Raw genomic sequence first — 15416 nt, forward strand, 5'->3', positions numbered from 1 at the left:
CAGAGGTGATATGCATACCACAGTCATTACATTCAAGCAATGTTACTCTAACGTTAGATGTAAATGCTGCTGCTAATTCAACATTACAGTGTACTTGTGACACCTTTCCATCTTCATTTGTATACCCGCATACAAGTATACTTCTTTGCATCTTTTCATGATAGAGTGGCTGACTAGAGGAAAAACAGAGTTGATGGAAATAGCACAAGAAGTCAGTAGATGGTTAATAGAAACTATATGGCCACAATTTCTGTTTCTTGACAGCAGGAAACAGACTAGTTGACAGATGGAAGACAAAAGACATTTTATTAGAATATAGGATCTCACCACGACACACACAGTATCAGTGTGAAGAAGCCATAAATAATGAAAGCATGCAAAAGGGTGCATGTGAAAGATGCAAAAGATGACTCTAAATTGATTGAAAAAATATTGTTATCAGTAATGAAAGTCTGCCTGACTGGGACAGCAGCAAGGACAATGAAGACAACTGCAGTACTTAGTGGGCTCAGTAAGAGCTCAAGATCAAGTAAATCGATATAAGAATGATGAAAGAAAATATGCCATCATCAGGACCTTTATATTTGGTACAGAAATGTAATGACCTAAAAAGAATTTGGAAGGATCTTTCCAAAAGAACACAGAAGAGTTTTAGGATGACTCTGCCAGATTCAAGTCAGGTGGATAAGGAATCATTATCTAGATTTTGTGTTGAAGTTGAATCGGATGGCTTGGCTGAATGATCAGCGTGAGACGCAAAAGGATCCCAAGGCAGGCTTTTGTGCTACATGCCATCCTCCAGATAAAATAGATATCTTCATGAATTATGCAACTAACATGTCTCTGAATACCAGTAGGGCTGCACATCTGTTTGCTGCCCACTTCTATAAAGTCTTCCTTCATGTCTACATTGCTGCATGCTGAAGATCACCATGAAATTCAGAGGCAAGCACCTACTAATTAGGCACATATTAAGCATGAAGTTTAACACCTTGTTGTGGAATTGTGTCTTCGCTGACAATTTTGCAGAGTTTTCATGAGAAACTTGTGAGCACACAGACTTTCTGGGCACATAAGCAGCCACCTGCCTCTGCAAATCCCATTTCCATTGCAGAGGAACAGCAGGCCTCTGAAAATCTGAACAAAAGACCATGAAGGTTGTAAAAGAAAGATCTCCACTCTCACAAGCCAAAACTGAGCTCAGACCTCAGCACACACTTATCTCCTCCTTCCTGATACCTAAGTTTCCACATAAAAAAAAGAAATGTGGATACAAGTGCTAAGCAGGAGCTGTGCTTGTTCCAACCAGGCCCCCAGTAATTCAAGAGAAGGGACCAAGACCATCAGATTAGAGCTCTTTAGCTAAACTGGTCATTTAGACACTACTTGCAACACTTTTGGAAATTGAATGCTTCTGCCCTAATGAATTCTGTATGTGAAGTCTGCTGGCATTTTCAATTTAATTTTAACCTATTTGTTTAGTGTTATTAATGTATTTGATACCCTTCAGTTTTTTGGGAAACAGAGACCTGCTTATTGGACCTGTATCTGCTCTGGTTCATAGACAACCAAGCAAAGGATCTGTTTTATTTGGGTAGCACATTCATATGTCAAAACTTTCAAATCTTTTATCTTTAATAATGCCTCCTTCCCTTCCAATTCCTGTTCACTGAATTTTTGGCTGCTTTCTCTTTTGTCTTGGCATAAAATATTTGGATTTTTTTCAGACTCTCTTTTTCCTCCATTTTCAGTAACTCTGAATTTGTTCTGCAATGTCTCTGGCCTTCCACTGGGCTTGCACACCTGATGTGTTATACATGTACATTTCTGTACTGATGCTGCAATCTTATGTTCCTACAGATTCATGATTTCTTGCCCACTAATGCTGTTATTCATTTTCCAAGAATTTTCAAGTATCTTCTTGAGTATTCAAAAGATAGTGTTAGTGTTTTATTGCCCTAAATGTGAAAAACCAAATAAATCTGAGTTTATGAAATATAGGTCACCTGTAATAAGAACCTTGAAAAAGGTATGGTGGTTTTAAATCTTAAATCAAACAATATATTAATGTACATCTTCAGAATTTCAATAAAATTTCATCTTAGTGATGTGCATAGCATTTAACAAATTAATAAAGCATAATAGGGGAATGGATCTAGTGAAAAACAGTTTTTTGCCTCCACAGTGAAATGTGCCAGAGTTTATTTACCTATTAGATAGGTTTATCAATAAATGTTATTGATAACTGTTTTTGTTAATTGAAATATTCTTAAGTATTTTTGTGTGGACAAAATACAACTCTCACTTTTCATTTACTGCTACCAAGTAGGATAAAAAACTTGCCTAATATGATGCTTATAAAAATTTTATCAAAAGCTCTCAGATCCACTTTCAAAAATCATTTACATACTTCTCCTAAAGGTCATCACTGAGCTCCTAGGTCCCTTGGTCAATTGAAAAATGACATTTCTATATCAGATTTACTTTATGTAAATTATTTCTCCACTTTGCCCAAAAGAATGCCAAGAGTAAATAGTCAGTGAAGATACTTAGTTTTTTCTATTCTATAAAGCAGGATGGTTTCACAAATTAATATCCTAGCTAAATAATGGTGTAATTCCCTAGCTGTTGACCTGATAATCACATAATCTCTCTAAACAAGTAACTTCCTAACCCACGAGTTTTGATGAAGTAGGATGTTTTCATGCACTAGCAAACTACATAGCTAAAGATAGGGGCAAACTGAGCGTCTCTTGCGTGTCAGTAGATGGTTTAAGGTGTCCATGATTCCATGAGATGAAGCCACGAGCCACTAGACAGTGTGGACAGATCTCCTAATTCCCAGTATTCTCTTGCTCACATTGGCCAATATACTCTATCATTAGGGCACCAGTGAAAAATGAAGGGCACAGCATGCCTGTGTGCATTTGAGTACCTGGTCCCTTTTTCCAGAGTGCTGGCACTCTTCTTTCCCCTCTGACAGCACACTCCAAGCCGTTCTCCAGTGCATTGTACTGCAAATAATGTTTTTCTTCTTCCTTTGGAACATTCTCCTGATGTTTCCTAGTAGATACAACTTTGCTGTTGAATAGCATCATGTATCTTGATATTTGAAGATAGGCTAGATCATAGAAAACATTTGAGATTAAAGCTCTTGAATTGGAAACGTGACTAGAACTGACCTGTGACAACAGAATTTTTTTCCTTCTTTTGAGAAGTCTAACTCAGCTCTATGCACACTTTCCTTAAAACTCTTTCTTTAACTTCTAAAGATTTCAATAGAACTTTTTCCACTTATTTTGGACGTATAAGAAACCGGGGGGAAAAAAGCTGTCACTAAAAATGACATTTTGTCTTTACCCTATGTTTATTGCTGCTATGCAGCTATGCATCTCAGCTGTCTTCAAAGATGGCTGTGCAAGTTGCATCTCATTGCACAGTGCTGTGCTCTCTCATGTCTCTTCAATTATATTATCCTTCTATTCTTTATTCTGCCAAGTCAATACAACCAGATGAAATATTTCTCAATTCTGTCAATGGACTGGTGATGTAGAGGAACCAAACATCTAAAAATAATCTCTTCTCTAACCCTCAGTAGGAAATAATATTGTCTTTCATTTTTCAAAGACTTGGTGAATCTGTTCAAGTCAACATAAAATTTCTATCTACTAAATATATATTTTTGATAGAGAATTACACAAGTGACACTATAAAGAGTTGGAATACACAAGTTAAATACAAAAAATATTAAAAATAAAGCATTAACACTTTGCTGATATTCTGAACAGAGTATTATAATAGATTAATAACAGTGTAGAATAGCATATGTAGCTGTAGCATTTTTCATGCCTTCCATGCAAAAACTGAAGCCAAAAGTCATAATGTTTACTGAAACCTTGCAGTGCCCTGGCAAAACAGGCACCTTTATGTCAATATTACAGACTTTGTGAGGAAAAAAAAAAGAATAAGATGTGACTGGATTGCATTGTTTTGATATTCGTGTTAGGGATCTGCATCACAGAAGTGGGACTTTCTGGAGGCAAGAAAAGCAGAGCATTTTCAGGGACAAATAAGTAACACAGCTGCTATACCAGCATGGTGGCTACTTTTGTGCAGTTGTCAGAGCAGAAGGAAAAGGTCTATGGCTTTTGCTCTCACTTCATGCAGTCCATTGCCAGTGTGCAGGCTGAATGGAGGCTGGCCTTCTCTGCTAGTGCAGAAGCTTTCCCTCACCTTTCCTTCTGGGGCCAAGGCAGCCTAATCTGCCACTAGATGGGTTGCCCTGAGTGACGTGTGCCTGGAACAGGTGACAGAGCTGCAGCCTTCACCACATGTGGGTTCAAGAAAACACAAACCTCATATTTTTCATAAAGGCTAACATGTCAAAGTACTGCTGTCACTTGTGTTCTTCCTACCAGAGCAGCTTCTGCATCAGCATGTTAAATAGCCTGTTACTGAGACCTAGGGAAGAGATGTGTGCTGTGTTACTGAGCCACACAGGGCTTCAGAGCTTCATGCTGGTGATCACTGCTTTAGAGAGAAATGTGCCCAGTTCAGATGAAACATTTATTTTTAAATGGGCATCTGATGCCTGTCAATGGCAGAGGTCTAATTCAGACTTCCTTGATCACCATGGCTGGCACACTCCCAGGTACTGCATTATATTAACAAGGTTCATAAACTGTCAGAGATATAACTCATCCACTTAACTCTCTGCAATGAGGCACAGACTCTGAGGACATGGCCTTTCCGAGAATGTTCTCTTTGTAATTCGTCATTCCCCTGAAATGCCTCATGTGATATGATGTTACTGAAATCTCTGGCTAAAAGTTCCGATTTTTCTTTTGGTCACACATCTTGCAGAATTCATTCATATGTATTCTGCCACCCCAGGTGGTGACTGGGATCTCTGCCTTCAAACTATTTCCACTCGGCACAAGGCGATCACTATTTTTCATGCTGAATGAACAAGAGAGTGATCCCCTGCCCTTCAGCAGAAGGTCTATAAGGGGAAAGGTGCCTTTGACCATGGAATTCAAACTGTCGTTCTGCTTGGAGCCTCTAGAGCGTACTCTCTCTTTGTACCAGCCTAGCCTGCATGGTGCGATATTCATCTAAACTCTCCAGTGGTTTTCCTTTTGCAGGAAAGGTTTTCACAAAGCACTTTGGCATTTGCTTTTTGAACCCTGCTTAGCTGATTTTGCTGAGTGGAAAAGGTAGCCCTGAAACATATCTTTTATTACAGTTTAAAAAGGTGAAAAAAGCCTGCAGTAGCCTAATGCTGAGAGGAAAAATAGCATTGAAACATTAGCTGAGTTCAGTTACTTTAAACATTAGACGCCACAGGAAGAGGTTTTATTGACCTTGAAACCCCCCTGACACTTGATGCTGTTACATTGTACTCCTGGAGCAAAATGTTTGTTCTAAGCAATGCATTTGCTAGGTGTATGGATCCTAAGGAGATGGAATGATGTGGAGCACCCTATGCACGCTGCTTTGTACTTTCACTGAGATACCTCTCTTTCTTTACTCCAGAGCATGAGGTTTAAGGGAGTCATTTGGTTAAGATAAGTTCATTCTTCCTCATCTTTCTTACATGCATTGCCAGAGACAGAGGCTGTCCTGTCAAGTATCTCACCTTTCCATATTGTGCACAGGCATGTGCAGCCAGAGGGCTCAGGCAGAGCCTCCACCTGACGGTCACCTTCCTGGCAGCTCTGCTGCTGATGGCACTGTCAAAGAGATCTGTCAATTCCTCTGCTGTTACTCCACAATTCCCACTGAGCTTCTGAATAACTATTATTTTATTTTGATAATCCATCAGCATTCAGGTTTCATAAGTTCAAGCCCTATTCAGCTTGATCACACTCTCTAGAGCTGTTCTTGTGAATGCCTTATTTGTTATTCTTTCTGTTTGTTAAAGTAATGAGCCTGAGTATTCAGGCTGGTGAAGGGCTGCTTCAGCTGAGCTGGGCACTTAGCATACCGTGCATCCATCTGCCTTGTCAGCACCACCATCACCAGCTGGTGTAGGAACACTTTGATCAGAGTGTTATTAGGCTGTTACAACATGACCACCACCAGGAAGTCAGCGCGGTGCAAAAGCTGTCGCGTTCCATGAAGTTTCCTGACCCTGTGACAGTCATCAGAGCCTTCAAAAAAACAGCAATTCATCACAGGGAAAATAAATATTGTCACAGAGAAAGAGTCAGCTGCTACTGAAAAGTATCTTACCTCTGATGAAACGTTCTGGCTTTTGTCATTTATGTGACAGCAATGATCTAATTTAATCTAACGTGATGATGAGAAGAGCAAATTACCTATGCTTTCTTTCTGAACTCTTATTTCATACGGTGTTTGTAGTTGGCCACAGTCCCGAGAAACTGGCAGACACAACACATTATTCTCTTTCTCATGTTCTACTCACTCTCTTCTGAATATTTCTGTTTCCCAGATCCAAGGGCCCAGTGTTCATACTCAAAGCATTGAGCTTTATTTGCCATATGGATACCCCAACAGGGAGGGGTGAATTTGCATTGAACAGAAACACTCATATGTGTTTGTTTATCAGAAATTCAGAGCTCTCTTGTACCATCAAAATATTTTCCTCTATACAATCTGCACAAATTTCAAATATTTTTTTTTCCTGCTGCTCCTCAAAAGAGTGAGTAGCATTGATAATCAACTGTTTCTTCTAACAGAGTTCAATTTAAAATGCTAGGCATTCATTTGGTGGGCTGCAAGGAGTCTGTGGCTTTGTTAGATCTGCAGTATAAAGAACCAATTTTTCTTATCCTAATCCTATGGCTGTCTGGAAAAGGTGACACACAGTTACACATAATGATAAGAAAAGCTACTGAAAGCCAGATGATTAAACCATTCCAAAGCTTTCCCAGAAGACAAGAGGAAGCAAAGGTCCAAAGTTTTTTTCATGGAAGTTATCATGCTATAAAGCCTTCAGAGCAAAGCCCACATACAGACACGTCATACACTTTCACTTTAATAACCCATTCCTAGTATTTACAGAAAAAATGGGGTGATATGTATTTTAAAGCCTTTCACTTTAGCTTTTTGTTTGTTTAAGCTTCATTCTTTGTTGTTGTTTTCTGTTGCCAAGTGGACAGAGGCAGTTTACCTTGTTTAAAAATAAATGGGATTGTTCTTCACAATCTACACACCTCTAATAGCTAAATAATTTTTGAGAATAGCAGGCACCACACACTGTTGACCCCTGTACAGTCAAAACTCTGTTCTAACAATGACAAGTTGGGCTACAGAGCTACACCATGAGAGGAAGCAGAGCAATAGACTTTTCCATCTTCAGGACTTTCCACACACTTGGATTGGATGGAATTAACAAAATTATGTAACCAAATATCTCCTCTGACCCTAATGAAGTCAGAAAATGTAAAGTGGAGACAATTCCACAAAAGCAGAAAATAGAAAATTAAAATTACTCCAGGTTTAACATTTTTTTGGCATCACTAATGCCTTTAGCCTCCACTGAGCAATAGCTGAACACAGCTGGTGCAGAATTTGTTCCTGGTGTCTCAGCCCTATCCTTGCTCTAAGCTGTCATCTTGGGATCTGCACAGGTCAGCCTACTGTCGCCTCCCCTCTGTCCAGTGAGACATGCCTGCCTCAGCTTCCTGAGGGAATCCAGCAGAGCCCTGGCTGGAGCATTTCAAGTCTGAATCTACAAGATGCTCCCCAGTTCAGTTAACACAGAGGTCAGCGGTAAGTGATCCCCAGTTCTACCTCATGGAGGCTGGTAGCCACTGTATTTTAGGTTGCCTTTCAAGTCTGAGGCAGGAAAAAAGGACATGCTACTCTTTAGCCGTGAGATAAAATCATGGAAAAGTGCCAAATATCATGTGGTTATCAAAAGCATAAATCACTCCGAAATACCTAGGAAGAGTGAAGATTTGTAGAAAGTTTTAGGTCAAAATTGCAGAAAACTCTCACTAAAGTTTAAACTTTCTGGAAATTTGGGTCAAGCCAACTGTCTGTAATACAACTACAAAACAGGTAAGTATCTCTTGCTTTCTCCTGTTGTTAAAGGTTTGCACTGCTCTTTTCTGACAAGCCACAGTGCTGTGATTTTCCATGCTCCTGTAGTCTCTTCAATTCCTCAGGTGGAGATACTTGCCAGGGAAGATGCTCAGGGAGCCCTGAACAAGACAGAATTTCAAACAAAAGCTTTCTAGCAGGTCTTCAAGGGGATCTTCAAATGCTTATACAAAAAGGAAATCTCCAGAAAATTGAAGAGTCCACTGAGAAATAAGGAAAGATTTTATGCTAAACACCTTCTAGACAGCTGATATAAAAAGATTATGATGCACTAGTTGAAATAAATGCAATTTTCATCACACTTCTCTTTTCCAATGTGCCTAGACTTATCTGTGTTTGTGATTCATGGTTTTACTGTGTCTGCCAAAAAAAAACCCACAAAACCTTTGGGGAAGTTTTCAGCTCAAGAAAGGAAAGAAAAATAACTTGATGACTATATAGGCTAAGAAATTATCATTTTTGCTTGCTTTTAAATTTCATAATTGCCCACTAGATATTATTGTGGACATGTCAACTTGCTATTGACTCTTTTAAGTAATTATTTTATTGCACAAAATAAAGCTACTTGACCATAATAATGAAATATTCTTTCCAGACAGCACATAGATAGTTAATTCTGTAAAAGAATGACAGCAAGGCCACACAGTCTACCTTCCCTATCAGGAATCTGTCCTTATACCAATAGTTTTCCTATTTGCTCCTCTTATGATGAAAAATAGTTAAACTTGGAGGAATGACAGGGTTCTCATAATGTTAAATGTAAGCACAAATAAAAGCATACCTCAACAGAGTAGTTTCCATGGAACGTAGCTTGAGTTTTATATTAAACTCCAGCAATGATGTTCACTCACTGATGCAACACTGCTGAAGGCAGTGAAATCATTCTTGAAAGGGTTTTTGCAGGGGGCAGCTTTAGAACCCCCATGACACTGAATTAAATCTATAGATAGCGAGAGAAAGGTCTCTGCCTCACCTTTCCTGCTAAATAATGAGTATGATTCTTCTGAGAATCAATACACTGGAAGCTTTCTAGACAGTAATTCTCCAGTTCTTCAGTTGCTCATAATGTGTGTGTGTATATATATATGTAGCAATATATCTCCAGACTCCAAAAATCCATTTTAAAGAAACATTGTCCCTTAAACATACACCATTACAAAGGTTTTTTGTGTGCAGACCACTGTAAGCTTAAGTAATACAATTAATTTGCACATGGCTGGACATGTAACATCGCAGCTTTGCAATACAGCGTTCCCAGAGCCAGAATGATCCCCGTGCATTTCTGCCGCATTATTGCTTGAACTAGCCCATATTTTGGTTAGTTCTTAAAAGCAGAGTGTTTATAGAAACCTGTGAAAATTTAATAATGAAAAGTAAAGGCACAAGCCTCAGCTGTTTCAGAAGATACTGAAACATTTGTCTGTAGGAAAACCCAATAGGTTTGTGGTTTTTAAGTCTAAGGTTCGTTCCTCTAGACCAAGTACAGTTACAGAATAAAATATATTCATTCAATGAAACCAAGACTATGTATTATTTCCACAACCCTTAACTCATTAATCCTCATCTCAAGCCTTCTCCTCACCACCTTATCCCAATTAGATCTTACCCACTTTTAGTTTTTGTTTCCTCCTTGCTGTTACTCTTTTGTTTCAAGTTCCCAGCTTAATAAACATAGCTTGTAGTAATTACCTATATATATATTGCTTTAGAAAAGGGCAGTGTGGGGGCCTTGACCAGCATTTATGGGTTTTTTTATATGATAGCTTTTTTCCCAAATCTGGTGCTATTTGCAGTGATAAAAACATTCATCTCCATAAAAGAAACGAGAAAAAATAGCAAGACAGGATTTTGATCAATACTGATTCTGATTAAGTTTGATCACAGCACTTGACATTTTGAGCAAGTCTGGAAGTATACTCACAGAAACTCAGGATCTGCTAAGAGTCTTTAGCAGTGTAACAGGACATTGTTGACTTAGGTGGGGAATATTCTATCTACTTTTTTGTTTGCCTTATATGTCCAGAATAAGGTAAAATACATTAACTTCATTTTGTAATTAATCTTATTACCAAAGCTTCAGTAGTGCTGTTTTATTGGTGATTTATTTTAGGCTTTGCCTGTCTCCTTTTTTTTCTTGACAGAAGGAAAGATGGCTTTATCAACATGCTTATAGATTTAAAAAAATCCAAAACCAAATAAAATTATTAAATGCTTGAGATCATTGTTTATAAAATTAAGGTCATCAGATGCCATCAAAGTACATGCAGGGTGCTGGTGCAGGCATGGATAATGTGTCACTTTTAGAAAGAGCAGTATTCATTTACACTCTCATATGGACATATCAGGGAAAGATATAAAGAGCAGATTTTTTCAAGCTGCAGAAAATGAGGTTCATAAAAATGTGCATTCACTAATCACTATATGTATAAATGAGCAGGGATGTTGTTAATGGTTCCTTCTCCTCTAGAGGCCCATACTACAGCATTAAAATGTGAATGGGACAGATGTAGACACCTAATCTTCATGGGTCTGGGATCCAGAAATGATCTTCTGCTTATTGCACCTATTTCTTTTTATCACTTTATAAATAACATAGTTCAGTTAATTAAGAAAAAAAATAGGTAGGGATGCAAAGCAACAAGATTTTTCAAGCTAACTTTCCTAGTTTTAAACTGATTTTCTGAGACAGTCAGGTCCCTTCTCTTCTTTATCCCTGAGGACTCATTTCCTTCCTTCTCATATAAGACAAAAATCTTTTAGAGATGCTGAATCAGAAAGACTCTGCTCTGTGTAATTCTCATACTGCACTGAGCACTCAAACACTGCTGTGTTTGAGGATTTCTCATGAATTTATTAAGCGATGTGACTAACTCCTATCATTTGCTTTGGTTTGGTTCCTTTTCTCATATTCTTCTCCAGGGTGAGGAGTATATTCAATGTTTTGTTTGGATTTGTTGGGGTTTTTTGGATACCTTTTGTGATACAAAGGTACATTGTGGTGTGTTTTTCTCAGAGAGGAAAGGTCAAAGAAGTGCATCTTGCACTATAACAAAGGTGGAAAATTTTGGGAGACCCCTCCATCCATGTGGGAATTCATTAACAATTTTAGTTGTCTTAAGTGTCCCGGAAGTCTCTGCTATGTGCGTAGACAAGCTGTACCTTTCTTTTGGAAGTCCTAGTCCACAGGGGAGGAAACATTTTCCTTATCTCTATCCCAGAGACCTCTGCAGCCACCACGGGCTCAGGTCCTTGAGCATCATCAAAGTGAAAACTGCCACTTTTTAGTTCTGAGCCTCAGCTCGCAGCATGTGCCCACTGCTGCTGATGCAATTAGAAGATAAATCTTAAATGGCTGACACTGTATCAGAACTGATAAATTGCTTGGCTAAAAAAAAAAGAGAAAGAAGAAAAAACTAATGTGAGATTCAAATAAAAACAAAATAATTTTGTTTACCAAGCAAAGGGTTGGATAAATGTGGGAGAAGGGGAGGCTTCTTTTGTGGACTCTGATTATCTCACGGGAAAAAAAACCCTGACATTCATACTTAGATCAGAACCATTTGAGTTTTAAGGCATTCTTTTAATCAACAAGCTCATCTGATGAAATGCTGTAGGATTTGCTTATATATCAAAGGAGTTCCCTGGAGATTTAAGCGATGTAACTGAATACAATTAAAAGATCAGTTATAAACACCATTTGTGATACAGTTTGTTTTCTCTGCTTTGTAAGATAAGTTCAGTTAATACACATGAACTTGTGGTGGTTTGGAAGACAGTAAAGTATTGAACAGTAGTACAAGAAAAGGATTACCATAGAAGCCTACTAGAGATGTAACCATTCAGCTATCTTGGATCTGATGGTCTGTAAAAAGAGAACAGAGAAACTATTAAGCCAAGGTTCACATCCAAGAATGGAATCATTTATGAGCAACCTTTCTGGGCCTAATTCGTTGCTGAATTAAACCTCAAGTAATGTCTTTGAAGTCAATGGGGTTATGCAGGGCATAAGTCAGTGGAGCAAATTAGCCCTCTGTCTTGAAGCCAAGAAATGAAAGGGAAGAGTGGTCCAATAAAGGAGAGATGAAATGCTGATATTAGCTGATGCCACTTCTTGGTACAGTGCGTTCTTTGTGTCCAGCAGTGAATATTTCATCCTTCCCAGGTGTAAAATCTTCCCAGCAGCACTATAAGGCAGATTTATAATAAATGACAAAATAATGGTTTAGTTCCGTTGTAATGCAGCTTCTGGGCTCCCAACAGGAATTTCAGCAGATAGCAGGCAACACTTATGCTGGCTTCAGTGTGATCTCCAAATCAGGTCTTGTTCTCTTCATGAAACCCTTGAGTCTGACCTTTTTTTTTCCCCTTTTGCCATCTCTTACCCATACAGATGTTAGAAGATAGCATTTGTGTGTGTGGGTAGATTTCTACATAGGAAACTGACAGAAAATCCAGGAATATTAGTGTAAGAGCTGGAATAAACTAGGCATAGTCACTGCCTCAGGTATGAAGGTACTAGGAAATAGAATGGATTTTTTTGCATTTAGTTTATATATGGGTAATATTTATATATGGGTAAGAACCCACAGTATTGAAGTGATTGTACATGTGCCTTGGATTAATGAAAAAAAATCCATTTTCACTTACCAGCATTCATAATACATGGTCTCTCAAGTTTCACTTTTTCTGCTGTCCAACCCACTGATTACTCAAACAGAAGTTAAGATCATCATCTCCCTCAGCCGGAGGTTATGGGTTTTGCACCATTCACAAAGAGCTCAGTGCTGGCTGAAGCCTCTAGGCATTTTTACTAACTGTATAAAGAACAAATTCTCAAAGTGTACAGATGGGTTCGCAGCTCATGAAAATATCTCTGTGAGGTGAACTGTGCAGAGTAACACATTTCGGCAACACGGCTCACTTTCACTACACAGAGATCAAACAAATGGAATTCTTTTGACATCCTACCATGCAAATTTCAGTGACGAGCTAAAAGAAGAAAAATGGTTTATTGTGATTTAGTAGAAAAAACTCTCCAGACCTACATGTAAGGGAAGTTGTGTAAAGCACGCAGCATGTGACACGTGCTGCTGCTCCGGTATTTATTCTGTTACTTCTGGTGTAACTTCTTAGCAACAACAGATCTCGTTGGAGGGACCAGCAGCTGACTGACATGATACTTGGCCTGTTTCATGTGTGATACTGGCCATTTATTCCTTTTTTTATTATCATTTTTTTCAGGAGGTACTTCAATAACCACTCCAGATTTTCATTTTCTTTACATCCCATTGCTTCTGTTTACAATTCAACTCTGGGCATGCTCTGCAGAGAGGATTGAAGGGAGCAAGATACAAATTTGCCAGCTGCTGTGTATGATGCTGATGTAAACACATCCAGGACGATCCAAACTGATATGTCATGAGGCTTGGGGACTATTGCAGATATGGGAACAAGTTCCATTAATTCATAGCCCTAATTTCAACTGATAAAATATCATTATAAAGCTGGTTTACAAGTGCACTGAATTTGTCCTTGGTTTAGTTGGCACAGTTCTGATTTTTAAAAAAGTTCTGCTAGAGGGCCAGGTTCTGTTGGATAGAAAATCTGATTTTGACAGAAATATTTACATTTTCAGTGGCTAAAATCTCATCCATCCAAACACGCATTCACTTTTCTATTGTTTCAATAATCAAAAAGAAGTCAACTAGGTATTGGAAAGATTTTGATCATTTTTTGGACATTTTATTGAAGGATGTGTTTTTCAAGAAAGATGTAGAATTGCCCTGACTATTTCTAATTAAAATTATTAAACTATTGTGGAGAATTATCTTTACCTTATCAAATAAAGTCTGTTGAATTTTGTTATTTCTGTTTCTGTTGTGCTCTTCTAAAGCCATCTCTTGTTTCTCTATGGTATCCATCTTACAGCTAACACTATTATATTTTGTTTCAGCTGGCAGGCTTCATCTATGCCTGTTATGTTGTGAAGTGTATTACCGAAGAAGAGGACAGCTGTAAGTACTAAAGCTTTATTTCATACAAAATTAATTCTTTATTTTTTCTAAATCACCTCTCCACTATGCTGGCTCTTGCTGACTTCAACCTAAATGCCTTATTATACCATAAATAGATCATGTTTTCCATGCATCCTTCTTGGTCTAAAATTTGGAAATATCTGAGAGACAAAGGAGTAATGAAATTCTGGTTAAAAATTACATATGCCTTTCTTCTGGAAAGATCATTGCAATTCTTTATCTCATGGCTTAGCTTTAAAAAAAAAAACCAAAAAAAAATCCCAATTAGTAAATACAAGCTTTTTTTTCCTTACTCCAGACTGTTATTAACTGTCTTCAGAGTAATTGGTTACCACTGAGGTTATAGCTCTTTTGTGTTGGCATGTATGTTGGCTTGTAAAAGCACTTCTGGCAAAAAAATAGCTTTAGATCATCGCAGGACCTTCCTTTACGAGAGGTGAAACAGTGGAGCTCCTCTCTGTTCCTGCTGCTCCGAGGGTAGAATTACGTGGAGTGAAATGATTTCATATAGATGTATGTTTGTGTTTCTTCTGCTTATTTATATTAATAGAAGCCTGTTGAGCAGAATTTTCTCTTATTGCATGCTGTAGAGTCAAGCCATCTCACTTTTTTCTCTCCTCTAACCTTGATTTTTTTTAAAAAGGGCCACTGCAGCATTTCAGTACAGCTTGGGATTTATACTAAAGCACTTTAGAAACAAGTATCAGAACTGCATGTAACTTTGATAAAATATACATGAATCCTAGAGAGAGCTCTGCAACAGGAAGCTAAAGGGTTTTTATTTGATTGAGAGCACTGCTAGGGCTGGCGGGGGTTCCTTTGTGTGTTCTCCTGTGTGGAAAATAGCTACAACCCTATAATCTATTGGCAATACAGTGTCACTGTGAACCATCAAGGGGAGATTTAATGCTGAAATCAAACCACCACACTTTGGAGGTCGTTTTAACTATGCTTATTTCAGTTGTCTTTGTGTTTCTGTGGAGGTGAGGAAGGTATAAAGAGTACAAAGGGTTTGGGACAGCTGTGTGGAGCAGGGATGTGTCACAAATAGACCTGTCTGTTCAGGGACATACCCAGTCATATGTACTCTCTCCTGCTTTGCCGTTAAGTGCATTCACAATCCACAGGGCTGGAGGAGAGCTATTCCTTGTCCCCCAAAATTATATCCCATTTAATACTGTTCTGTCCTCTCTTCTAAGGGCTTAAATCTTTTTTTCACTATTCTGTAATGCTTTAGAGCATGATAAAAGTAAAAACGAGGAAGGATTTGAGACTTGGCTGACCAATCAAGTGCAGAAGTCAGAGCACATT

General features: G+C 38.3%; 1 protein-coding gene across 1 annotated transcript in view; it reads left to right on the forward strand.

Moving 5' to 3' along the window:
- NKAIN2 (Na+/K+ transporting ATPase interacting 2) overlaps positions 1–15416 on the forward strand; it is a gene marked incomplete at its 5' end in the record, with an annotated part of 529971 nt that overhangs the window by 485378 nt on the left and 29177 nt on the right. Inside the window, one exon of the mRNA XM_008637809.2 lies at positions 14024–14084. Within this exon, the coding sequence (XP_008636031.2) occupies positions 14024–14084 (61 nt within the window). The remainder of the gene's footprint in view (positions 1–14023; positions 14085–15416) is intronic.

Source organism: Corvus brachyrhynchos, unplaced genomic scaffold, assembly GCF_000691975.1.
Source record: "Corvus brachyrhynchos isolate BGI_N302 unplaced genomic scaffold, ASM69197v1 scaffold14, whole genome shotgun sequence".
In the NCBI taxonomy this organism is placed as follows: Eukaryota; Metazoa; Chordata; class Aves; order Passeriformes; family Corvidae; genus Corvus; species Corvus brachyrhynchos.